The 26,966-nt window shown below is 37.2% G+C and overlaps 1 protein-coding gene across 23 annotated transcripts in view; it reads left to right on the forward strand.

The window, feature by feature from the left end:
• Positions 1-2,836: 2,836 nt before the first annotated feature.
• The window catches only part of TCF4 (transcription factor 4), a 345,626-nt gene continuing 321,496 nt past the window's right edge, over positions 2,837-26,966 (forward strand). For 7 of the 23 annotated variants that reach the window (XM_074339919.1, XM_074339921.1, XM_074339924.1 and 4 more), the window contains exons 1-3: positions 4,432-4,596; positions 5,485-5,576; positions 7,231-7,303. In XM_074339919.1, the coding sequence (XP_074196020.1) occupies positions 5,505-5,576; positions 7,231-7,303 (145 nt within the window). In that variant the 5' untranslated portion in view covers positions 4,432-4,596; positions 5,485-5,504. Of the gene's footprint in view, positions 3,352-4,425; positions 4,597-5,484; positions 5,577-6,365; positions 6,597-6,664; positions 6,864-7,230; positions 7,304-26,966 lie in introns of those variants that run through there. The other 16 variants (XM_019722062.2, XM_019722055.2, XM_074339918.1 and 13 more) reach the window with 9 other exon arrangements.

Raw genomic sequence — 26,966 nt, forward strand, 5'->3', positions numbered from 1 at the left:
CTGGCTGACTCCAACATGTCAGATCCATCATTCGCCATAGACTACTGTCAGTCTCTTCCTCTTTTAGTTCATATGGTCCAGTCAGCTGGAGCTGGTGGGGCTGGGGCAGGAAGGACTGATGTGGAGCCCACATCAAGTTTTACCTTTATATCAGGATTTATGGGCAGGTTCCTGGGAGTCTCTAGATGAAGCAGGCACCCCAAAACATATCTCCTACATTTCCCTTTTTATCTAAGTTTCACAGGATGCTATTGAGCCTCTAATCTTCATAAATAAACCTATTCTTCTGATAGTTCAGGAAAAAAACAAAAACATTCCAAATTTGCTCCTGAATTTAAAATAGGAAGGGTAGTTTCATGGTTTTCTGACTGTAGTATGTAGTTTGAAAAAACAAACAAACATACAAACAAAGAAACACTAGCCATCAATTGGGTGCATTTAGGTCCCAGACCTGATCCTATCAAGATGTCTGGACAGATCATTTATTGCCGTCTGAAATTCAGGGGGAGGGAGAATTTTTAAATTTAGAAACTAGAAGGAATCTTATAGGATTATCTAATCTAGCCTCTGTATTTTACAGTAAAAGACACTGACGTCAAGCCTTAGGTCACAAAGCTGAGTAAACAAAGAGCCAACTGAGTATTTTTCCTAAACAAAAATTGATCCTTTTATTACATCATCTCGGTAAGCCTGTAGAGGCTTATTCTGAAAACCAGAGATAATGCTTGTGATAATGTAGCATAAAATAATGTCTACGTGTAAAGTATTATTTTAAGAGGAGACTATGGAATAAAGATAGAAGACAGGGATCTTCTATCAATGTATGAACAGACGAGAAACAAAGTATAAATGCCCTAGTTCTTGTTCTCTGAAAACATACATATATACAAAAGTTCTTGAAAATTGATCTGAACTCTATTACTGCCACAAAACTGCATCAGAAAATGGAGAGATTAGGACGTTCTTGCTGCCAGATGGTATAAGAATATGGTTGAATATTGACTCTGATCACATATGGCCTGCCTTCAAAGGTGGGCACTATCACTTAATAAAGTTGTGTAATTTAGGCAAATTAAACTGCCCTGGATCAAGCTACTCAATGTTATGTCAACCAAAGGTTGTTGCCACCAATCTAATGCTAATAGGAGTCCCTAATCTGGGATCCTGAAAGAGGAGAAATTTTTCTAATGAACAGTTTGCAAACTGGGGAAAAACAGCCTCTGGAGGAAACTGAAAGTGCACTCGATGGAGAGAAAGGGGAGGCCACTTTTTATAGAGAAAGCCCCTGTCCTGTCCCTCAGTAGTCCATTTTTTATGCAAATGAGGAATTCAAATTTGTACAGTCTGATTGGTCCAAATAGCACTGTCCTGATTGGTCAGAATAGCATGTCCTGATTGGTCATTATGGAGCTGCTCTGATTAGTCAATAATGAAGATTTAACTGTGCCATTCTTAGGGGATGGGGCAAGTCTCAGCCCATTGGTGGAAACCCAATACCAAGAACTCTGTTATAAGGGTGGGGCTCAGGAGGTAGGAGCGCAGTGCAGGTAGTTGGCAGCTCAGTCTGTGGCTTTCCTTGAAGGTCAGAGTGAATGAGAGAGGCCTCTGTGGGCAAAGGCTGCTAGACTCTGGTTCTGATTTTGGGCCCAGTTAACCACAAGGACTCCTTCTTGGCAGGTATATTCTTTCTCAAGGTCCACAGTTGTTTCTGATTTTCTATACGTAAAATATAGTAGTAACACATACTCCATAGTCATTCTCAGGGTTAAATCAGTCAATATGAAAATCTTAGAACAGTATTTGTCTCATTATAAACCCACTGTGTATGTGCTACCTATCATTAACGTTACTTGCTTTTGTCTGGTGGGAGAACTAAAAGCTATTCCTCTGGAATGGAGAAATCTCTTTAAACATCCCGTGGGCGAGATTAGAACTATCAGTTGGTCTAGTGAGGAATTACAGATGGAATGATTTTAGTGGCGGCTCCATTTTTATCTTTATTCCTTTAATTTTTAACGAAATTCTTAGAGTAGGTACCGTGTTTCCATGAAAAGACCTAGCAGGACCATCAGCTCTAATGCCTAGGTCTTATTTTTGGGGAAACACGGTATTATTTGAATTCACAGACTACGAAACAGGCTCTAGAAGGTAACTGCTTGGGCAGAACTGGAAGTTGATTCAGTAGTGGTTCATGATATAAACTCGATTTGAGTCTACAAAGCAATAAAGGAAGGTCTTTTCCAAGTGGACACTTCCCAGACCTGCCAAGTTCCCTTTCCCAGGGGCCTAGAAAAAGGCGGTGTGGGCGGTGGTGTAGGTGAGGACCTACATCCTCTTCAAGCCCGGGAGCTCCAGCTCGGCTCAGGTGCTTCTTCCAACCGCCCGAGCCTCCCTAGGAGGACGGGTTTCGCGCAGGGGAGAACACAGGCACAGGCTTTCCGCTGGGGAGGCCGGCGCGGCCTCTCCCACGCCGCCCTCAGGGTGAGCCGGGCGATCTGACTCTGGTGGAAGTCTGTGTAGTTTAATTCCACAATTTATTTAGAAAGTACTTTTGAGTGAAAGCACAGGGAAGGCCAAGGAACGGGAACAAGAAGAAGCACGCAGGAACACGAGGTCGGATAACGGCCCCAGCCCCAGGAGACTTGCAATTCGGCCCCACTCGCAGCAGCCCCCGGAGCCGGGCCACCCGCCTCCGGTCCCGGAGGAGGCGTGGCCCGCAGGAACCGCCATCTTGGGCGCCTCTCTAGGCGCTCTGTTTACCACTCGATGGTCGCCCGCTCCCGCCCCGCCCCTCCCTAGTCATTGTCTGGAGGAGCAGCCACGGCCGCAGCGCCTTCTCTTTATAAGCCCGCAGTGCCCGGATGTGAATGGATTACAATGTATCTTTCAGGGAAACCTATTATTATCAATGTGACTCCACGGGGGAGTCAATGGTGATGATGATGATGAGGAGGATGATGATGAGACACGTCTAAACTTGGAACAAGTTTAAGACTTTATAAGAGAAGAAAAAAAAACCACCAACAAGATTTGTTTGAGGAAAAATTATAACTATCCTGTATTGATTTTTTTTATAAACAATAAGAAAAAGTTGTTGGATTTTTTTTTTTTAATGATTTCTTTTTTGGGGGAGGTAATTTTGTTGCAGTTTTATGGTGGAAAATGCAAAAACCAGAGCCAGGTGCATAATCTTGTATTCTGTGGATATCCCTGGAGCAGAACTGAGTACCAGTTAAAATACTTTTTTGGGGGATACACATGTGAGATACTAAGTACTTGCAGAAGATTTTTGTCTCTCTTTCTAAAGTCAATTTCCTTGGAATATTGTGAGCATATTTGTGGCCATTTAAGGTAACGTTACAATTTGCTGTCAGAGTAAACTGTTTGTAATTGAATTTAATTTTTAAAATGTCGATCCCAATGTTTTATTAAAACAAAAGGAACAACCTATTAAATAATTGCCAATGGGAAAAAGTGTGTGCATGCATTTTGTGTATGTACTCGCACATCTAGCAATAACAGGGTTTGCAGAATGTGTATTTTAACACAGTTAAAATCGCGTATGTTGAGTATGCTGGATAAAGCACGCTTGTTATTATTTAACGATAGAATTATGAAGCTTAATTTTTATTCTAAAAAGTAATGTAAAAAAGTGTGTTTTAAGAGTATGCAGGGCCTGTAATGGTAAATGTTGAATTAAAAACTTATAGTGCTGGCGGACGGGGACTTAGCGTGCCTAGGAACTCAAGTGTAAAAACAAAACAACATCCACCCTCAAAAATTGCTTTTTTTCCCCCCCGAAGTTTGCAGCTATACTATTCTGTGACTTAAAAGGGAGGGAGAAGAAAGTATACAATTTAGGTTTCTCCCCCATCGCAAAACTACCGAAATGAAAATCTCCCCAGCAAAATGTGGCTTGATTTATATATGGAAAAGAAAAATATTGTTCCTCTTGGCAAAGTCTTTTTGCATCACGTGTATTTGCAGCCTAGTATAAACTTGCTTTGCCGTGTGTAGATGTGTGAGTGAGAGGGAACGAGAGTCAGAGAAAGAAAGAAGTGAGGGGATGTAAACTCGAATAAATTTCAAAGTGCCTCCGATGGTTGAAACGGGCAAAAACTGAACTGTTCAGGCTTCAGATTGTAACTGACGATCTGAGGGAAAATGAGGTGCTCGATGAATTTTCGTTTGCATTTTTTTGCGAGGCAGGGGAGGTGTTCAGATTTTTTTATCGGGGTGGGGGTGCATCCCAGCCAGCCGGACCGAGTGAGCCGCATCTCCCTGCCGGAGCCCCCCCACCCATTTCTTTGCTGAACTTGCAATTCCGTGCGCCTCGGCGTGTTTCCCCCTCCCCCCTTCCCTCGTCCCCTCCCCTCCCCGGAGAAGAGAGTTGGTGTTAAGAGTCAGGGATCTTGGCTGTGTGTCTGCGGATCTGTAGTGGCGGTGGCGGCGGCGGCGGCGGCGGCGGCGGCGGGGAAGGAGCAGGAACGGGAGCGGGCGCTGGAGGAGGAGGTGGTGGTGGTGGAGGCAGTGGTTAGACATGAACGCTGCCTCGGCGCCGGCGGTGCACGGAGAGCCCCTTTTCGCGCGCGGGCGGTAGGTACCGGCGCCAGCGGGGCTCCGCGGGGCTGATGCGCCCGGCGGCGCGGGGCTTGGGCTCGGTGGCCCCGCACGCGGCTCCGCGCCTCCCCTGCCGCGGGCTCCCGGCTCCCGGTGCTCCCAGAGGAGACACCCCTTCCCCTCCCGCGCCTCTTCCCTCCCCCTCATCTAGGCCCCCCCATCCCCCCCAGCAGTGCCACTTGGAGGGACCTATGACTTTGCCAAGGGCCTGACTTTTATTTTTACAATCCTTTCTTTCATAAATTAGGGTGCTGGACAATTACAGGACCCGACCCTCCACTCTGCTCCCCCCACCTTTCTCCGACCCTGTCACCCCTCCCCCTTCGGACGTGTTTTCACTCCAGAGACGCTCATCTTTAATTTCTTTATAGCTACTTTGAAATGCAGGGGGGAGTGGTGTGTGTGTGTGTGTGTGTGTGTGTGTGTGTGTGTGTGTGAGCGTGTGTGTGGGGGGGTGGGATGGAGGGTGGGGGGAAAGTTGAGACCGGAGCGTTCTGAGTAGTTTCTCTTTTCTCTGTGATCCATTCATTTCTCGCTCTACCTCCTGTTGCATAAAATGATGCGCTGAAGAGCGGCTTTTTTTTTTTCTTCCCGGATTTGGTTTTATAGTGGATGTTACCAGTTTTGATCGTCTCTTTGGAAATACAGTATCAATATCGCTTTTTTCTTTAATTTTTTGCTATTGCTGCCTATTCCATCATAAAAACAAAACAAAACAACTCTCCCATCCCTCCCTCCTTTCACCTTAATCCCTCCCGCCCCCACAACCCTACCCCCACCTCCCCCAGTCTCCAAAAATCCGATTGTGTTTTCTCCAAGGATTGGGACTGGATTTTCTGATTGCGGTTATTTCCATGTTTCTAGGTTTGTGTGATTTTGCTAAAATGCATCACCAACAGCGAATGGCTGCCTTAGGGACGGACAAAGAGCTGAGTGATTTACTGGATTTCAGTGCGGTAAGAAAGAACGGTGGAAATTAACAACAGCTGTGAAAAAAACCAAAACAAAACAAAAAACCCAAACACTTAGCTAGAAACCAATAGTAATCTAAAGGACAGAATTAAATTTTAATTGGCTGAATCCTTGGTAAAATGAAGGTCTTTTAAATAAGTTTTTAACTACATTTTTGTGTATGATGGAAGATTCAGGCTTTTTTTCAGCCTAATAACTTGCCTTGAATTTCCTACCCACCGACCCCACCCCTCCCCCCCAAAATAATGGAATCTCACCCCAATGGAAAGGAAAAACAGACACCCTGAAAACGGTAAATCACCCCCAAAAACTTGGCCTTATCTGAACACTGAGAGTACTGATACTTTGCGCACTACTCACTTTATTTTTTTCTGGCAATGGAAAAGAAAAAATAGGAGACCCAGTGTCTTTTAAAGTTTTAAACTGATGATGCTTTGGATTAGTAAAACCTCTAGTTACCTAGTTACCTCTTTTCCTGGGATTCTGAAAACTCCTCTGTACATGTGGAGCATACATTCTTAAGAACCCCTTAGACTGTGTTTGTAAATTGCTTAGTTATGAGATCAGTACAAAGCATGACTTACACACTTGTGGAGTTTTACAGCTGTACCCGGTCCCTCTCCATCCCTTTGCTTCCCTTTCCCAAACCAAGCCTCAGACATGTCAGGGGAGTGAATTCATTGCTAATTGTCAGCTGAGTTTGGGGTAAGATGCATTTGCAAAGCAAAATAAAAAGAATCCACAAAACACATAAATAAAATCCAAACCGCCTTCTAAGTGGGGCTCTTGTCATGTTGCTGCCGCCGCCGCTGCTACTGCTGCTGCCGCTTGCTGCTGCCGCTGCTGTTGCTGCTGCTGCTGCTCTTCTAGACCTTCTTTTGGAGAAATGGCTTTCGGAAGTTTTGCCAGGAAACACAGCTCGAGGCAGCTTGGTAGCCCCCTTTCTGCTTGCTGCACTTTCTCCATTCGTTCCTTTGCTTTTTGCAGGCTCTGACCCAGGGAAGGTGCGCATTATCCACTAGATACGTGGAAGAAGAGGGAAACCAATTAGGGTCGAAATAAATGCTGGAGAGAGAGGGAGTGACATAGAGAGAGAGAGAGTGAGAGTGAGAGTGAGAGAGTGAGAGAGAGAGTCTTGCTTCAAATTGCTCTCATGTTAGAGACAAAATGAGAATTTAGTGCAGGTGGCACTTTTATTTTTATTTGGGTTCACATATAACAGGCAAATCCTATACGGGATGGAAATGGACGTTGCCACGTTTATGGCCAAGGTTTTCAATATAAAACAAACAACTTTTTTCTTCTCCTTTGTAAAACGTGTTTTCTAGAGAGGCTGCTGCCCTCCCCACTAAACCTTGATAACGTTGTAGGAACTATGTCTAAAATGTAATATTGTTGCCTGATGCTGGCAATCTAATGAACCTGAGGAAAAAGAAAGAGGAGTGGTGATAATGGGGGCAGAGGGAGGTGATTGGTAATGTGCCTGTTTCAATTTTAAGTTGGATGGTGATGTGTTTTCCTACAATAAGTCCTTAGCATAAACTCTAAGTTATATGGTGAGAGTATGAAAGATCTTGGACGAACTCTGAAGGCACAAAAGTTGTCTTTTCAACAGTAATATTTCTTTGTTTCTTTTAGATGTTTTCACCTCCTGTGAGCAGTGGGAAAAATGGACCAACTTCTTTGGCGAGTGGACATTTTACTGGCTCAAGTATGTAAATTGATTTCTTAGTGTGTAGTTAAATGTTCATAGCTGTTTAATTCACTCATTGTATATTTTGGCCTCTGTTGAAGTGTTCTGAAAAAGTCATTGCAATTTTAGCCTGTAATGATATGGTTCTTTCATTATCTGTCAGTGGTATAACTTACCCAAAATGTCATCTTTTACAAATTTAAAATTAGGTCTTTTTTTTTTTTTTTTTTAAGTCAAGGAAACTGTTTCAGAATTCCATCATTTAATTTAAAAGCAATTTTCTAATACAGTTATAATCAAACATTTGAAGATGAGGCCAGTGTTAACATGGGGGAATAAATTAATGTTCCCCATTTGAAAATAGAGGGGAAAATCTAACTTTCATAAAAAGGGAACACCCCTTGTAACTAATATCAATTTTATTAGATATTATGTATAATTAACCCTTTTAAGGAAATTAGCCTTCTTTTTGCAGATGAATGCTGCGTGGTAAATCATAGTTGTAAATAACCTCATGCTAATCTGAGAGCTAAATATCTATTCATTTATATTTAAAATATCCTTTCTGATGCTTTGGCTGTTTCTTTTCCCTATGTATTTATGTTTGCAGTGAATTTTTGCTATATTTAAAGTTGCAAATTGGGAAGGACTTTCCCATTTTATAAATGAAAGGTCTTTGGGTGATGCTTAAAAAAGACGTTAGCGCTATTCACAAAGGAAACTGGTGCGCAATGATTATCTGGCATCTAAGGAGGAGTTTTAATAGGGGCCCCTGTGAAGGTCTCTTATTAAAAGTGAAAGCTGAAAATGCATTTATTTAAAATGTATTTGTTTTTTCATATCAATTTCATATCAGAAGGAGGCATACATTGCTTCCTGCTATTCTTTAGTTCAAGGCTTAAATCCATCTATGCTTGTTAAACAGCAGCAGTGTTTTAGTTTTGGCAGTGGTACATAGCAGTACATTAGACAGAGTGCTATTCTTAAGTCAGACTGGTAAATGTTGACATTTTTTAGCTGTAAGATGCCAGTGGAATTGTGTTGAATATAATTTCACATCTCTCAATTTTCGTAGCAATGAAAGAAATCTGTTCACCTTTGTGATTTGTCTAATTGGTATGTTTTTAGAAAATGAATGGCTTTTAAAAATTGCTCATTTCCAAATAAGTTACTTCTTCTTCTGGCCCCCATTAGTCGAAGGGAATTTTTGTCTCTATAACTTGATTTATGAAATATGAGATGGTTTCTATAGTTATATTTTACTTTTTATTTTGGGCGGTCCACTTTGATTAAAGTACTATTGATCATATGTTTGTGTTTTACTGTCCTTGACCCTGTTATGTTTTCCATTTAGGGACTAATTTTTTTTTTGTATTACTAGTATTGTCTTCAAAATTTCGGTATTCTCTACACAACTTTGAAGTAAAGATGAATACAAGTGTCTTTTGGAGGCAAATTAATTTTTCATGTTAGATAGTATCCAAACAGTGACTAACTTTATCTGACATTTTCTTCATGATTTTACTTAAGAAAATGTGTATTTAGTTTAAATGGCGAAGTAGATTATGTCAGAAAGGTACAGAGATAGACTACTTTCAGAATCAGTGCAAACTACTCTTTTGCAATTTGTAAAAACTGAAACATTTGGAGTAACTTAAGTGTATCAGTTTAGGTATGGCTTAATAAAATGAGGTGATTTAGAAGCATGAAATTGTGGTACATTTTAAAAGGCAACTGTGTATCTGGTCCCTTTTCTATGTTTACATTTAAATAAAGTCCTTGCTATGGTGTTTTAAGTGTTCACAGGGAATATAGACTGGATAAATATAAATATATAGTAATACATTTTGGTAAGTGATCATATATTGAAACTTACACAGTTCTTAAGACAACTGTGTGTATGTGTGTGTACACATATACACCACACAAATACACATATGCATACATGCATACATGAATTTAGACTTCATCCTTAGTAGATATGTTGTATTTCTAATGAAGATGCTGTAATTATTTTTAAGGTGTTGAACTGTAAGTTACATTGTACCACAGGTATAGTTTTCAGGCCCAAGTGTTTATTTGTAAAGGTGAAAAGTATAGTGGCTATTTTGTGCAGGCTGCTGGATTGAAAATGCAAGGTATTCATACATTGCAGTATGATGATGAAAATACACAGGGCACAGATTGGAGTGTTGGTTTTTCTCATCTATTCAAGAGGTATTTTAACACAAAGCTATTAGTGAAGAAAATGGCTTATATTTCCACTCAATAAGATAAGGAATTTATCCACAGAGACAAATTCTTTTTAAAGCATAACAAATAAAAAAATTCAGGAAAACTGCATTTTGCCCTTTAACTGAAAAGATGACGTAGGTAACTTTGGACAGAGAAATAATTTTGTAAATTTACTTCATGTTAATATCCATTGTCTTGAGTGAATTCAGATGTCACTTTCATGAGTAGTTTTGAAACTTGGGTCCAGGAAAAAAAAAGATCCAAACTATAAGTAAACTGTTCATATTTAAAAACCCAGTTATATTTTTTCAGTGAGGCATGGTAATGTTTCATGCTCAAAGTTCCCAATAGCTTTTGATTCCATTAATGTAGGATGCTCCATCGTGATTTGCAATGTGAGAATTTAAATAAAGTGTGGCCATATTCCCTTTAATCTTTCATTTCACAAACATGGTTTTTCCTATCACCTTAAGAAATGGGGAAGGCTGCTAGGGAGAATGGAATGTAACCTGAGCTATAGCCTGACATTCCCAGGGAGCATTTTTCACATGAAAGGCTTTTGTCAACCCAGGAAAGGACCAGCAGTTTTTGTTTGATGTTTGCAGGTGTTCAGCAGAGAGCACTAAAACAATTCAGCCATGATAGTTCAGAGCTACGATGACCTTAACAGGGAGATTGGTGGGCTCTGGAATTATTTTTAAGAAATAGTTGTAACCCATATGGTAACTTATACAAAGAGATTTAATATCCGTTATATCATTGATCTTAAAACAAACTAAAAGCATCCACATGCCTGGATAATTGGAAAATTATTCTCATTAAAACGTAGGATGGCAGAGTTAACAAAAGAAAAAAAAATGCACCTAGAGTCTATAATTTATTGATGAACAGGGGCTTAATTTTCTAATATAACACAAAATACTGTTTATTTGGTTACCTTTTAGTCTTTTATAAGCAAAAGATAAATATACTAGCTTTAGCATCTTTTTAAAAAGTAGTTTTAAACTTGGGCCACTAAAATTATCTATACTCAAGAACAGCCCTTGTCACATCTGTTACATGTATTTACAGTTAGTCTATGACGGATACTACATCTTCCTCTCTTCGTTTAAAAGTTGAGCTTTTCCCCCTGCAACTGTTTAGTTTTACTTAGGTGTTCAGCATTTGTTAAAGATTGCCAAATGAATGGGTGTTTGAACAATTAAGAGTAGTAGTAAAACACACCACATCCCTGTTATGGTCATTTTTGGAAGGGGAAAAACATTTCTTGGTGTTCACATACAAGTTAGTTAACCTTTATCCACATGACACCAAAGTGACACATCAATTTTAGTAAATGCAGTGAGAAAGATAATTAATCCAATGGGCAGCAGTGCTACATCACAGAAAATTCAGAGAGCATCCCGAGTTCATTTCCATCCGTACCAGTGTGAATTCGTGGTTATGGCATGAAAAAAAATTGGTGTCCCCTTAAAGGTATTTGTTGAGTAGAATTATTTAAGTGTGTGTGTGTGTGTGTGTGTGTGTGTGTGTGTTTGAACAGTCTTACTATTATAGCACCATTCATAATGGTTTTGTGGCTTTTTGTAAAGAGCAGAGTAATTTAATAGGTTAAAAAATAAGTGAAGTGGTATGAAACCCATTATGTTAGAATCATAGAATGTTGGGCATAGCAACCCCTTAGCCGTGTACAGCCCAGTGCCTTCTTTGTATAGCCAAAGAAAACTGAGGCCCAAGTGAAGGAGTTTCTGTGCCTTTATTTGCTACTTTAAAAAAACAAGTTTTGATCTGTTAATTCTCTATGGCCCTGCAAATCCTCTATTGGAATAACACTGGTTTCACGACTATGTTTTTCTTTAATTTGTGTCGCATAACAGAATATCAGGATTTGTGTGCTGACACTTGTGCAGATGAATGCTTCGGCATGTACACGTGCCCTTCGAATGTTTTTTAAGGTTTGGAGCTGAATTTTGGATTATTGGTCATTGTCTTTTGCCACATTTCCCTGTGACTATTTGCAAGATGTTAGCATGACATTGACAAAATTAAAGTGCTGCTTACGATGCCAAGTGGTATGTGCTGTGCACCTATATTTATTGTATTTTTGTTAATCCTCCCAAGAACCCAGTGAGAGGCAAGAGCTACCATGCTCAGTTCATAGATGAGGAAACTGAGCTACAGCGATGTTAAACAACTTGCTCTCAAGGCAGCTAGTAATGAATTCGGTTTTAAACTCAAGTCTGCCTAGCTCAGTATTCTTTCACACACACACACACACACACACACACAGAGTCAGGTCTAGTTTATTTTTTCTGGATTATATACGGATAAAATATATTATTGAGGCTTGACATGCAATATTATCCCTGATCTTTAGAGTGGAAAATAAATTTTTAAAAACATATTTAACATAATGAGCGAAACCATGTTCATTATTTTTTCTGTCTTAGTATCCAAATAAGCTAGCCTTTTAGTTTATGTTGGATTTCCATGTGACTTAGTGTGTCTCTCTATTATTATGATTATCATTATTACAAGGAAAATACAGTAGATATTTTCAAAGTTGTGCTTTTGTTGAACTGTAAATTGACAATCTACATGGGTGGTAGTGAAAAATATTTTGTTTTCAGTTACTTTTATGTACCTAATGAACCCCGAAGTTGAGGTAACAAAGACTGCTATGTTAATATCTAAAAAAATAAAGATTTCCTGTCTTTAACTGTAAAAGAAGTTTTGCAGTTCATTGTTAGATCTGTAAAACTTAATATCCAAGAACAATAATCTTAAATTCTATCAGCATCACTAAAATAAGCAGTATTGAAGTTTTGATATGTCTATTACCAGACATGTGCTTAAAATGTTACATTTTCTAAATTCAGAAGGAAGAAGCAGTACTCTATTTGACACTGACTTAAGTAAATAAAATGCATTAAACAAACGTGGGGATCTAAGATCTGTTGAGACTGAAATGTTTAACATTTTTGACAGCATCAGCAAATTATCTTTACCCTACTATTGTAATGAGGAAATCACTTAAATAACAGATGAACAGCTAAGTCACATAAACATATATAATAGAACTATGTAATGAAAGTTTATGCTGTTAATTGCTCGAATCTGTCTTAAATGCTTAGAATCATGAAGCAGTAAAGACTGTCATATAAACAGTTTTGTTTTGAGCTTAAAATTATTCCTTTTTGCTTTCATCTGCTATGATAAACAAAGTAATTTTGTAAGCTTTACAGATCAAACATTTACTCCTAATGGTAAACTACATTTTATATTGGAAGTTTGCAACCTCGTCCAAGGTCTAGAGTTGAATCCTGGTGGCCCCAGGCTTGTGATTTTCAATGTTTAATATTATTATGATGCTATTTAGATTTGTTCCCATAAGCCAAGATAACAGATCTTAAGTTGCCTAATAAGGAACATGGTATGTTTTGAAATGTTCTTCAGTTTAGAAGTCTTAAACCAAAATGTTCTTGGCCAAACCTTTGGAATTTATATCTATATATTCAGTAAGTCAGATCTTGCACAGACATAGCATCAAAATGAAGCTAGGTAGAAACAGAAAAAGTTCCCCCCTGATTTTATGTATCTTATGAGCTATTTTGTATGACCAGGTGTTCTTCCAAGTTAATTACATAGTGCTAAGAATTAGAGAGAGGAGAGCACATCATAGGTTTTTGGGTTTTTTTTAAGGTTACTTTTGTTACTGGTTTCTTATTACTCTGAATAAAATTTTTAAAATTGATCACCAAGTTATAAGCTTACACATGGGTTGTACAATTTCTTAATCTGTGAGCCTACTTAGATTCAACAGTTAAGGTATGCACATGAGTTTTAGGGGGATACTTTTGAACCATATGCCTCTTAATGTATATGAGAGAGACATAAGAGAAGTAGCAATTTAATGTGTAGAAAAGATTGGTTAACACTTTGTTATAAGTTTTATACAGAGGGTGCCAAAAAAATGTATACACATTTTAAGAAAGGGAAAAACTGTATTAAAATTGTAATACTCAATATATACTGATAACGAAAGATGAATACAAGTCATGTTTGACTTCTGCAATTACAAGAGGTGCTCAAAGGGGTTACCATCAGCGTAATTTTAGTACAGCTTTTTCCTTTCTTAAAATGTGTATACTTTTTTTGGCACCCAAAATGTACCCTCTGTATATATCAGACTCAGAGAAACAGTACAAGTGTTCAAAAAGGTTGCCATGTTTACTTTCATTTCAAAAATAAATAAGGCCCAGTTAATCAGCATATCAAATACCCAGGTGTGTTTAAAATCAGTTTATATGGATAAATTTCAGGGCTCTAAGAAAGTATTTTATTTAAAGGTGCAGCTACACTATTGTTCAAATGGATTCTTTTGTACTTCTGTGTGACAATTAACATTTAATGAATGACTATCTAGACTGCCATTGGTGGTAATTACTATATGTAGTTTATTAACAGCAATCCATTGTTGGATGTGCCTGTATTGATTTGTTTTGCAAACAAGCCTTCACAAGTTCAGCCGTGTGTTCAGCAGTATTTGTGCATTCCTTTTTAAGAACCTGTTTCATTTGCTGATGCTGATATTGCCTCTAAAAATTTTAGCCAGCAAATCCTCAGGTACTAGAATGCCTCTTTGAGCGGAGTGATTTTAATTGCATTAAAATTTTTATAAACTTTTAGCTATAAAAATTTTGCACTTAGATCCTCAGGGAATCCCAAAGACTCTACACAACATTATTTTTCAGGTAAATAATTTATAGAAACTTACTTTTACAGGAGACTTTAGAGATGCGTGCTGTATTATTTTTTTGGTAAAGAGCCAAGGTCTGGGAGGGTTAAATGTCTTTTGCCTAAATCATACAGTTGGTTATCTGGCTATAATAGGACACAAATACAGATGTCCCAACCCACTGGTTAGGGACTCCACGCTGCTTTTAATTAAGGTTTGGACTCAATCCGTTGGTACCAACTGTATTTTAAGAAGAGGAAAACTTGTATAATCTACCATTTCTGAAAAAATAATAAAAATTCAGATTGAGAGATGGACATCGTAATCCAGCTCACTTGTCATCACGTGTTCTAATTTGGCTAAGGCAGTTGACGAATAACTGTTAAAATGTATTGTGTTATTAAAAATAACACAGTAAGACCCATGATTAAATATCAGGGCTGTAATTTAATCTCAGGAGTTCTGGTGCTGTTCATAAACCATTTGGCTTTTTTCTGTAACACATGACGTCAAAATACAGCTTGATTGAATTATGACCTGGGTTACAGGAGCACCTGCTTGTGCCTCTTTACTTCACGGCATGTCAGCATTTCCATTACAAACGTTTTTTCTGCTCTGACATTTCTAACTTTGAATAGTTAGACTAGACCGATGGTTGGCATATAAACTTTTAGCCCCCGGGAAAAGACTATTTTTCCAACAAAACAGAGAAGGTGGTGACAAAGCCCCATTACAAACTACCTTTTAGAATGTTCTTCCTTGCTTTAATCTTCCATTAATTTAAACATTCCCTTTTGGGGTACTTAGCTAAATTGCAAGGCATCCAAATGGAAGGTTTTTAATCTCAAATTTCTCAAGCCAAGTCTTAAATAGCAGATATTCAGAGGCTGTTAAACTAGGAAAAGATCTAGCTTCTATGAAGAAGGGTATTGAAATGATAGCTCTGGACACTGCAGCTTCATAATGTGTGAAATGCTGAAGTACAAGACTTGAAAAACATGCAAATTGACGTACCTTGTCAGTAATTAGTTTTATATCCAGTTAAATGAGTAAACATCACTAGTGAATGCTTTAGAAAGGTATATTTACGTATTTATATCACAGCCTGGGGACTTCTGGCCTAGCTTCAATTTTGCCCCTTTGGCTTTTTAATATGTAGGCAATGGAGATAGAATATTGTTTGTATCTACCTAGCTACTTATTTCTCTACCTATCATAATTCTTCTTTTTTTTAACATTTAAAAATAAAATTTTATTGAGGAATATTGGGGGACAGTGTGTTTCTCTATAGCCCATCAGCTCCAAGTCATTGTTCTTCAATCTAGTTGTGGAGGGCGCAGCTCAGCTCCAAGTCCAGTTGCCGTTTTCGATCTTCAGTTCCAGTGGGCACAGCCCACCATCCCATGTGGGAATTGAACCGGCAACCTTGTTGTTGAGAGCTCGCGCTCTAACCAACTGAGCCATCTGGCTGCCCCTACCTGTCATAATCCTTGTATGGTTGTAGTATGTGCTGTGTTCGAATCCCTGTGTTAGCAATCATACCACATAGAGGGTTTTGTAGGAGATAGGACCTGCCCTGAGAGGTCCTATATTCTGACAGGAAAGAATAGAAAAGTCACATTTGTAATCAATACTCACTGTCCAGAACACAAGTGTCGTTCATGTTGTGAGAGTTTAAATAAACAAAAACACTTTTTGCTAGGGGAAATTCATAATGAAAGCCTCATGGACAAATTGACTCTGATCCTTGAAGGGGAGGGGCTGGATTTTGACATAGAGATGCTGGGACTGTGCATTTCGATCAATCTTAAGCAGGCACAGAGGAAGATTCTTCTAGAGGGCCGTCACAGAGAATGCCCAGCAAGAGAGGCTCCTCAGCTCTGCAGTGGCCTGAGCTCTGGTCTAGGCACCTGCACTGACTTCCGGACAAACATTCTTGACTTAGAGGCCTTTTGAAAAATCATCTTTCGTGATTTTGGATTTCCTTGGGGGTGTTAGATATTACAATCCAGTTCCTTTCTAAAATGTACTCATATGTTTTTAATGGTAGTGTCACATAGAAATCAAAGTTTTTTTATGTTCCAGACTCTTCCTATTATATCGTTTAGCAGTGAAAATTTTCTTGAGCCAAAACGGTAACTCCTTTGGAGAAAAGTATGTATTTCACTGAATTCTGGAAATCTAGATTCTTTTGCAGTGTTTGCTGCTAAATAGCAGTTTCATGTTGACAAAATAGTAGAACCTCAAAGCCTGCATCTTAAAACTGAAAACATAATTTAAAACTCTTCAGTACACTTTGAGTTTGATACTATACTTAAAAATATTTTCAGATTGCAAGAGTTCATCCTTACAATTTTTATAATAATCTATGCTATCACCATTATCAATGCCACATCTTTTGGTTCAAAAGCCAGCAGGGAAATGTAATAGTTATTACTGTCGTGTAATATATTTGGGAATGCATTTTTAAAATGTGCTCAAATATATTGTGACTTTTACCAACACTTAATGTTTATCAGAACACTATGGAATAGTCACAGAGACCTTTGGATGAAATCTATTGTGATTACATAACAAATAATAAATATATATATATATATATATATATATATATATATATATAAATAAATAAATACCATCCTCTCCTCAAGAATTGATGAGCTCAGATTACGGTGTTTTTCTCTTTGTGACTCCAAGTATTTCCATGTGGCACATGATTCCAGTTTCCACAAGAAGCCAGTAATTCCACACCGGCTTAGGAAGAATTTATTCATAAATGATTGTGTTCACTACAGAGTATAAACAAGGTTTTTTATGAAAAGGAATATTTTAGACCCATTTTTAAAAAATGTCAGTTACAAACCTATGTAGTCTCAAAACGTTTTCGTCACATTCAAAAATAATGGATTTATAACAATTTCAATTATTGTTCGAATAATAGCTGTTTGTCACGTGTCTCCTTGAATATCCTTGTCTACTGAGCGGTGTCCCAAACCTTTAGTCAAAGGTGCTTTTCTGTTCTCTTGTGGGCACTGTGATTCTTCATCTAGTTACTTTTAGCCACGAGATTAATTTTCTTTTGCCACCTAATTTCCCCCTCAATTTGCTAACCTCTTACTATTCTTCAATGTATCTTTTCAGCCCATGTAGAACTATTTCTCTTTTAGGTGAAGTGTACATTTGCATTGTCCCACTTCTGCAGGAATTCTCACTTTACTCTTTAATAATTTCGGTAGAATTGGATAAGGTGAGAAATAATCCATAATTATTTTAATTAATTAATTAATTCATTCATTTTACTTTAAAATTTCCATTATTGTTTAAAGCCCGACTGATTTAAAAAGAATGTCAAAAACATGAAAGGGGTGAATGCCCATCGTATTACTTTTTTTCAGTATGAATACAGACGGTGCCAAAAAAATGCATACACATTTTAAGAAAGGAAAAAAACTACTGAAGTTGTAATACTCAGTATATACCAGTAACAAAAGATGAATACAAGTCATGTGTATACATTTTTTTTTTTTGGCGCCCCCTGGTATATGGAGTGAGAGTTGAATTATTAAGAATTAGTCGTTTTTAATTGCTCATTTGTCCATTCATTCATTCATTCATTCATTCATTCATTCAGTAGCCGGTTTTTGAGAGCCAAGACAGTTGCAGTGCTACATACTATGGTGATACAAAGAAGATAAGATTTCAACTTCAGTGTTGCAGTTGGAGCTTAAGATTGCTGTTGTTAGGTAAAAGTTCTGTGATTCAGTAGTAAAGTACTTTTAAAATCAGTGATGTTGAAATAAAGAGTTAAGACTGCCTTAAAAGATACTTCTCAAATTTAACGAAGTGCAGACTTCATATTTCCGACTGAAACATAGAAATTCTAGAATCTGTACATGTGACATGTGTACTTCTACATGAGTATAAAGGAAGGAGATGGGATTTGAACGATTATGGAAATTGGACCTTGAAGAATATTGTTGTGAATGTTCTCTCATATTTAGTAACAGAGACTCTTGGGGAGGCATGACAGTTTTGTTCCATGGGTCCTTTTTGAGCAGAAATTAAAAATTTGGATTTATAGTTAGTAGTACTGACTTCGAGGGCACTAGATATGTACACTTAGCTATTTTATTCCCACACTTGAATTTTTATATTTATTTTTAAATTGATAGGCAGAAAAATTATTTACTTTTAAAATGAAATAATTCTTTATTGAGCCTCTACCGTGTGTCAGGACTATTCTGGAAGTAAAATGACGAGCAAGATAGATGTGTTCCTGCATGGACGAAATGTAAGAAACACACATCAACTGAATAATCAACTCAAGAAATGTCAAGTTCTACATTTGAGAGGTGTGTGGCCTTAGATGAGTTTGCAGTACAAACCCAGCGGTCAGGAGAGGCTTCCCGGAGGCTGGCTCACCTGAACTGCGGTCTGACAGATGAGGGGGATAAAGTGGGCTGGGAGGGTAGGTCCCACGCAGAGAGAGTGGGACATGGTGTTTGGGAAGGGACCAGAGTGTGCAGGAGAGTAGGGGCCAGATCAAGTAAGGCCGAGCAACAGGGAGTCTTTGCTGCCCATGACGTTGTGCGTGGGTGCAGCCTGCAGCACAGAGCTCAAGTGTAGTCGGTGTGGGTGGCCCAAACCAGTTGTGAGGCTTCTGCAGAAATCCAGGTGAGAGATGGGGTTGCTGGTCCTACAGTGTGGGTGGTGAAGTTAAGAATTAACAATAGACCTTATTTGAAATCTGTAACTTTAACCCACTGGGGAACATTCATTGTGGGCCCTTTTGTGTGTGTGTGAAACTTCGTATAACTTTTAATGCTTGAACATTTGTTATGCTTTATACCTTCTAACAGTAACTGAGACCCAATTCAGCTACTATGTGATATGCCTTTTTAGCAACCAAGCACCCATAGAAGTGATGAAGTGATTTTTATTGTCCTAGAAAAGTGGTAGCTTGACTTTTGCAGTTTTGTGAGAGGGTGCAGAGGTGGAATTGGGAGACCAAGGCGGGAGGCACTCATCTTTCTTACTTAATGGTCTTTAGTAATTATGCACCACTTAGGCTTCCTATAGCTCATGTTCTTATTACCAGTAAATGTGATGGTTTAGTTCAACCTGTTGAATTCGTTGAATACCTGTAGTCAGGTATCAGCTAGAAAATCTACAGTATTTGTTGGTGAACTTGAGGAGGGTGATTTGATTTATATGGTATTTTCTCTGACATCAAAGCACTGTTATTTGATTGTATGTTTTTCTGAGGTGGCCTGTGGGGGAAAATTATCTGTTAACTTTTGATTAGAAACAAAATTAAGCTTCTGATTTTTACACATCCCAGGTAATATCCTGCCTTGCTCTTTTCTAAAGATGGCCTCCCTCTTTCACTCTGACCATCTCACTCTCTGCCTTCTCTCCCTCTCCTTCCCCTCCATTTTCTCTTTAATCTTACTGTTCACCTCTCAAACCAGTATGTTTGTTAGTTCCTTTTAGTTGGGGAAAATAGTGCCATCCTTGCAGTGTATTTTCTCTTCAAGTTGAAGAAAAATTTTCTCTCTCGCTCTTGCTTAGGCCAGCTATTTAGAGCTTAGGGGTAATAGTGTGGGTAAGGGTTGGATCCTGATATCTGTGCCAGTTAGTTATACTTGGCTCCATGACCAGCAGCTCTGTGTGTTCTTCATCAGAAGGATGCTGAAAAGAGAGAGGCATAGGACCATCTGCACTGAGCAGAAAGCTCGGTAAAGCATTTGCCTTGCTGCTGGTGAGTTACTGGTAGTTAGTAGGGTAATATTGATGTAAGCAGACAGCATTCACATGTTGTTCCTGCCTCTTGGAGAATTCCTGTAGCATCTAGGCATGGGTTAGTAACTCTCAGTTAAAAAATAAAGTGAAATATAATTACCGTCCTTTTAGGGTGGGGAGGCACACAGAGTGTTTCAACAGTATATGCGATACTTTATTTGTTTTTTGGAAAAAATGGTAGAATGTCTATGCTTGAAATAGTTCATGATTAAAAGCAAAACAAAAATGTAGCATATCAAATAAAAACTCTCCCTCTCATTCACATCCCCCACTGACTACAGTCCTTTCTATTGACATCCTTCATAGAGAGAGTTTTATGGATTATCATCGGCACTGGTTGCTTTCGTATCCCTGCTTCCATATGCTTTTTATTTTAAGTCTAACCCCACCCAAGTATTCCAAAACATATTTTATCTTGTAATGTTTGACACCTACAAAATAGTACATGTAACACATGTAAATTATGAAGCTTAATAATGGAGGGACCTCCGCCCGTGGACTCACCACTCAGTCTAAGAACTAGAGCAATATCAGGACCTTTGATTCTCCTTGTGGGGTCCTTCCTTACCCACATTCTCCCATCTTTCCAGCCAGGGGTAAATATTCTATATTTTTAAGTAGTTGTACCACATGTGTTGTATGACATGTGTTGTGTATGTGTCCCTAAACAACATGTGGCTTGGTTTTCCCTGATGCAGGATTATAACAATGGTATCCTTAGATTGTCTCATACTACTTTTTTTTTTTTCACTTAGTATTGTGTGTTTAAGATTTATCCATGTTGTTGTATGTCGCATTAGTTATTTTCACGGCTGTTGAATATGCCTCAATTTATTTATGCGTTTCCCAGTTAATGAACCTTTGAATTGATTCCTTGATTCCCCTTTTTTTTTTTTTTGAACTGCCCACTTTCTGAACATCTCTTGATGCATGCTTCATCATCTCTTTTGATACATGTAGGGTAGATATCTATGAGTAAAATTGCTAGGTTATAGAGTTACGTGAATATTCAGCGTGACAAGATAGTGTCAAATTGTTTTCCAAAGTTCGTTACCAATTTACACTCTCACCGGCAGCATAAAAGATTACTATTGGTACACATTGTTGCCACCTTTGGTGTTATTAAATTTCTTAATTTTATCAATATAGTGGGTATAAGATTAAAATGTATCTCCCTGTGGTCTTAATTTGCATTTCTCTGATGGTTAATGAGGTGAACATCTCGATATGTATTTATTTATCATTTATGTTTGTTCTTCTGTGGAATCTACCCTCCCTCTCAATTTCTATTGAGTTATATTTGTTTTTATCTTACAGATTTACAGGTGTTCTTGATATATTTTTGGATAATAATTCTTTCTGTCATACATGCTACAAATACTTTCCCATATTTTATGACCTGCCTTTTTTACCCTCCTTATGGTATGTTTTGATGAATAAAAGACCTTAAATTTAATGTGGTTATATTATTATATTTTTCCTTTGCCCTTTTCATGGTTTGTGTCATTGTTTTGGAATGTCCATTTGTACCCCAGAGTCATAAAGATTTTATCCTGTATACTTCTTCTGAAAAGAATTTAATAGTTTTGACTTCTGTATTTAAGTTTTTAATACAGTTGGAACTGATTTTGTAGAATGGAAAGGGGTCCAATTCCACGTTTCGATAAATGTCTTCAGACTGTGTTCTAGAATCATGTACTGAAAAATCCATCCTTTTCCTAGGTATCCACAATACTAAGGGTCTTTCATTCTGAGTCCTTTATTCTAATCTGATGGTCAGTTTGTCTACCCTTGCCTCAGTACCATATTATAATAAGTTGTATGTAATACATTTTGGGGTCTGGAAGTAAAGTCCTTCCTTTTCTCAAGAGAGAATGTACATATGTACATATTTTAATTTTGGCTATTTGGGGGCCTATGTTCTTCCATAGAAATGTAAAAATAAGCTTGTCAAGATTTTTCATGAGCCGTTTAAGGATTTTATTGAGATTGCATGGAACCGAATGATCATTTTGGGGGAAAATTAATACATTTTTAATGATGATTATCTCCACTCATGTATCTGTCCATTTCTAGGTCTTTCTAGATATCTCAAGATAAAGTTTTATAATTTTCTCCATGAAGTTGTGCATGTTTTTTGATGATTTATTCTTAGGTACCTTATTATTTAGTTGTTGTTGTTACTAATATTAATGATATTTTCTTTTAAATTACATATTCAAATTTTCTTTTAAATCAAATATTCAAATTGTTTGTTGCTGGTATATATACATACACTTGATTTTTATATGTTGATTTTCATGTTCAGCCATGTTGTTAAACTCTCATATTAATTCCAAAAATGTCTTTGTATTTTCTTCAGAGTTTCCCATATGGATAGTCATGTCATGTACGAATAATGACAATTCTGTTGTTTTTCTTTTCAAATCCCTATACCTGGCGTTTTTTCACCCTTGTCTTAATGCTCTCTAGGACCTCAAGCACGCTGTTTGTTGAACAGAAGCAGCAATGATGGGTATCCTTGTCTATTTCCTGATTTTCACTGTTGATAGTGATGATGGTAGATATTTTGTTAAGGAAGTTTCCTTCTGTATATATTTTCATTAAGAATTTTATTATGAGTGATATTGATTGATATAAAATGCTTTTTTCTCTATATAAATTATGATTTAAAAAGTCTCCTTTAAGTTGTTAATGTTGTGAGTGACATTTGTATTTTTCTCTTTGGTGAACTCCTTTTGCATTTTTGGATTAAAACTAATGTGATCATGATGCATTTTTATTACACTTTTAATAATAACATGTTAGATTTAGTTTTCTAATATTTTCTTTGGTAATTTACATCTGTGTTTATAACTAAGTTTGGTACGTAATATTTCTTCTATTACTGTCCTTGTCTGGTTTTGGCTACAAGGTAAATGAATAGGGGAACATTTCTACTCTTTTCTCTGGGAGAGTCTGTTCCTTAAAATTAGGTAAAACTTGTTTGTATAACTATCTGAGCCTAGTGTGAGAAGATTTTGAACCACTGATAAAAATTTTGAAGTATTGAGAATGAGAATTTTACTTTATTTCAGTTTGAAAATTATCTATATGAATAAAATTACATATATGATGTATATTATTTCCCATTTTAAGTTTTTAAATTGATTGCCATAAAGTTTTTCATGGCATTCCCTTATTAGCTTTTAATCTCTGCTGAATCTATGATTAAGTTTCATTTTTCATTCCTGATTTTATTTGCATTTTCCTTGATCAAAATCACTGTAAGTTTTTCTCATCTAGTAGTCTTTTCAAAACGAATCAACTTTTGGCTTTGTGAATTGTGTGTGTGTGTGTGTGTGTGTGTGTGTGTGTGTGTTTCTACTTCATTAATTTCTAATCTTTATTGCCTGTTTTCTGTTTGATTTGGGTTTATTCTGATTTTTTCTAACTTAAATTGATCACTTTTTTAAAGTTGTTATCATTTATTTTTTTTTAAATATGAGAACTTAAGACTATAAAATGCCCTCAAAGTACTGCTGTCACTGTACTCCCTAGGTTTTAGTATGTAACATGTTCATTATATTTTATTTATATGTATTTTAAAATGCCCAATTTCATCTTTGGCCCCCTTGCAATTTTTATTGGTGCCTTAGAAATTTTACAAGTGAATGTTATTCTTTTATTATTGACTTGTAATTAATTTGTTGTGAGAGAACTGTTCTATCTGACAATAGTTCTTTGGTTCTTATGAGACTTGCTTTATTGTTGGTTTTAATTAATCAGTTATCATAAATGTTCCATTGTGTGCTTTGTAAGAATTTGTATTACTTGAAAGATCTATATGTGTCTGTGTCCAGAAATTTAAGCTTGTTAATTGTGCCTTACAGTCATCTACACCTTTACTAATGGTTGGGGTTTACTTGTTTTGTTTTTTGTTTTTGGTGAGGTAGGGGTGTGGGGGGAGGGGAGGGGTGGCGTCTACCTGACAATTTGTCATTGAGAGAAGTGGGTTGAAATAATCCTTTCTGCTTGTGATTTTACAGACTTCTCCCTGTGTTTTTGTCCCAGGTTTATACATCTTGAAATTATATTATTACATGTATTCAAGTTTAGAGTTACTAGACCTTCCTGGTTATTTAAACTCTTTTCTGCTCTTTTGTCTTAAAGTCCATATTTTTCTGTTATTAGTATAGTTATCCCACTTTCTTTTTGGCTAATATTTGTCTAGTGTATCTATTTTTTGAACTTTTATTTTCAACCCATCCATGCTGTTGTGTTTTAGTATGCCAGCTGCAGCTGGATTTCAATTTTAATCTAATCAGAGAACATCAAATTATTACCATCCACTTACATATTTTGTATTTCAGTGTAGGCTACTAACAGAGACTACAATGGTGCCTCTTGGAATTGTGTAATATGGTAGCTCTGTGATTACTGTCTTCTAAATTCTTGATTCCCATTTGTATTGCTTTTTATATACTTTTTTCCCCCCTCCTGTCACTCCTTTAAAGAAATTGATTATGGTTTTGTTTATTATTTCATTTTCCCCTCCCGTTGTTTGGAGTTTATTTCTGTTCTTGTAGTGGTTACCTTTGAGATTTTACTATGCATAGTTATCTGACATAGTCTAAAGTTTGTAGTCTTAACTCTCCTTTGAAACAATTTTAGGACCATAAGATACTATTCCTTCCATCACTACCCTCCCTATTATTAAAGAGTATTTTTGTTTTGAGCTTTAATATATTTTCTGAAAATTAGATGTGATTATTTTATAGACAGTGTTTAGAATTACTAGTTTACTAATTTCTTTGCTCAACACTTTCTAGCATTTTAGCTCTTCTTTTTTTTGTTTGGTGAAGTATAGCCTTTGGAAGTTTTTAGGTATAGAGATGTTGGAGGTCAACTCTTATCTTTTTGTTTATCCAAATGTCCTATTCTTGTTCCTGAAAGATAATTGTACAGGGCATACAATTCCAGGTTGACATTGTTTTTTCCTCATTACTCTGATGATTTTATTCTACTGTCTTCTGAATTTCTCTGTGGCTCATGAAAGGTCTGCTGCCAGTCTAATTGCCATTCCTTTCTAGAACATCTGTCTTTCCTCCTTACTTTTCTTTCTGTTTTTGGTATTTACTAATATTATTTTATTAAAATCTCTCAGCAACTTTTGAGTAAAATGTTCATGTATTTTTGGTGGACATTCTAAGCATCCGGCTTCTCCATACCACAATTTCCTAGGGTTATTTTCTGCCTCTTTTTTGCTGGCTGCTCTTCTTCTGCCTGAATTGTAAGTATTGGAGTCTCTTGTGTATTTTACCTGGGCTGCTTTTCTTATGCTGCTGAGAGGAAGCCTGGTGCTGTGCCTCAATCTAGAATCAGATTGGGTTGGTTATCATCCAGTTATTAGCCATGTGACCTTGTTTCCTTATTGTAAAGTGGGTAGAAACAAAGTTGTTGGGAGGATTCAATAACATAATCCTTGCCATGCTCTTAACCCATGTCCAAAACATGGTAGGCAGTCAGTACGTGTCGACTGTTATTTTCATGTATATTTTCTTTCTAAGTTATCTCATATATTTCCAAGGTAACAGCTCTCATATGTATCGCTCCAGTCCCATTTGTGCCTTCCAGGGTCAGTTAGTAGAGCTAGTTGACTTTCATGTTGGATTTCCTTGTCTCCCTTAGTTTTCTGCATCTTGGGAATGGCACTATCATGCATCTAGTTGATTAAACCAGGATCTGGACAGATTGGCCCCTTCCTTTCTCTTATTTTTTCCCCATCTAATCATTGTGGAGTCCTCTCCAGTTCTACTTTTACTTGTTGAGGTCAAGCAAGGTACCATGGTTTCCTGTCTGGTTTACTCTAGTAGCCTCCTAACTACTCTCCACATTTCTGCTTTTTCTCTGTTGAATCCACATTCCAAAGCAGCCACAGTGAATTTAAAAAAAAATGTCTAACAGCATTTCAATTCCCAACTTAAGTGTTTTTCATTGTTACAAACACTTTCAGTATTATAGAATAACTTCTGTACTCCTTAACATATTTTGAAGACACCTCTGCAACCTCATTTGGTTCCATTCTCCTATATTCTCTACATTCAAGCTACACTGGACTTATTGTAGGTCTTGGACTTTAGCACAGCTGTTCCTTGACTCAGGGCTTTTGCACATGCTGTAGAGTACCCCTCCCCTTCCTCTTTGTTGGCTAACTCCATTCCGGTTTCAAGTGAAATGCCATTTTCTCAGAAAGGCTTTGTTTGATCTCCTAATCCAGATTAAAACTTCTTTTGATTCAATAAATACTGGATTTAATAAATAATTCAATAAATATATATGTGTGTTTTAATTTGAATCTACTGACTAACAGGAATGACAGTGATATGGGACAATGCTTATTTTAAGTTTAGTTGTAGTATTATTGGAAACCACTAAACGTCACTCCTTTGTACTCATTTATTGGATTTTTAAGGTCATATAGATTTCTTATGATCATATTATATATATTTTTGAATTTACACATCCATTTTGCATGTACAATTTATTGCCAGATAAAATATCAGCTCAAATCAGAGATTGGAAAACTCACAGTGAGTACCATGTGTCAGGCACGCTAATGTCATTATCTTCTATAAAGCCTGAAATCCCATCATCCCTAAGTCACTAAAGAGGAAACTGTGACTCAGAGAATCCCCTGACTTGTCCAAGGCCATAGAGGTAGTGGGGACAGAGCTTTGATTTAGTCTAGGTGTTTGAACTTCAAGAGGAGAGCTCGTTCCATACCTTCTGCCTTCTTTCTTCTCTGGGCAAATGTTTAACAAATTGCTGCAGTGAGTGCAGTTCACATAGTTCTTTCACGTATATAATCTCATATAGTATGTACATCAGGTTCTAGAGGGGACATGATATTGTTGACATTTCATT

Source organism: Rhinolophus sinicus, linkage group LG09 (genome assembly GCF_036562045.2).
Source record: "Rhinolophus sinicus isolate RSC01 linkage group LG09, ASM3656204v1, whole genome shotgun sequence".
Taxonomy (NCBI): Eukaryota; Metazoa; Chordata; class Mammalia; order Chiroptera; family Rhinolophidae; genus Rhinolophus; species Rhinolophus sinicus.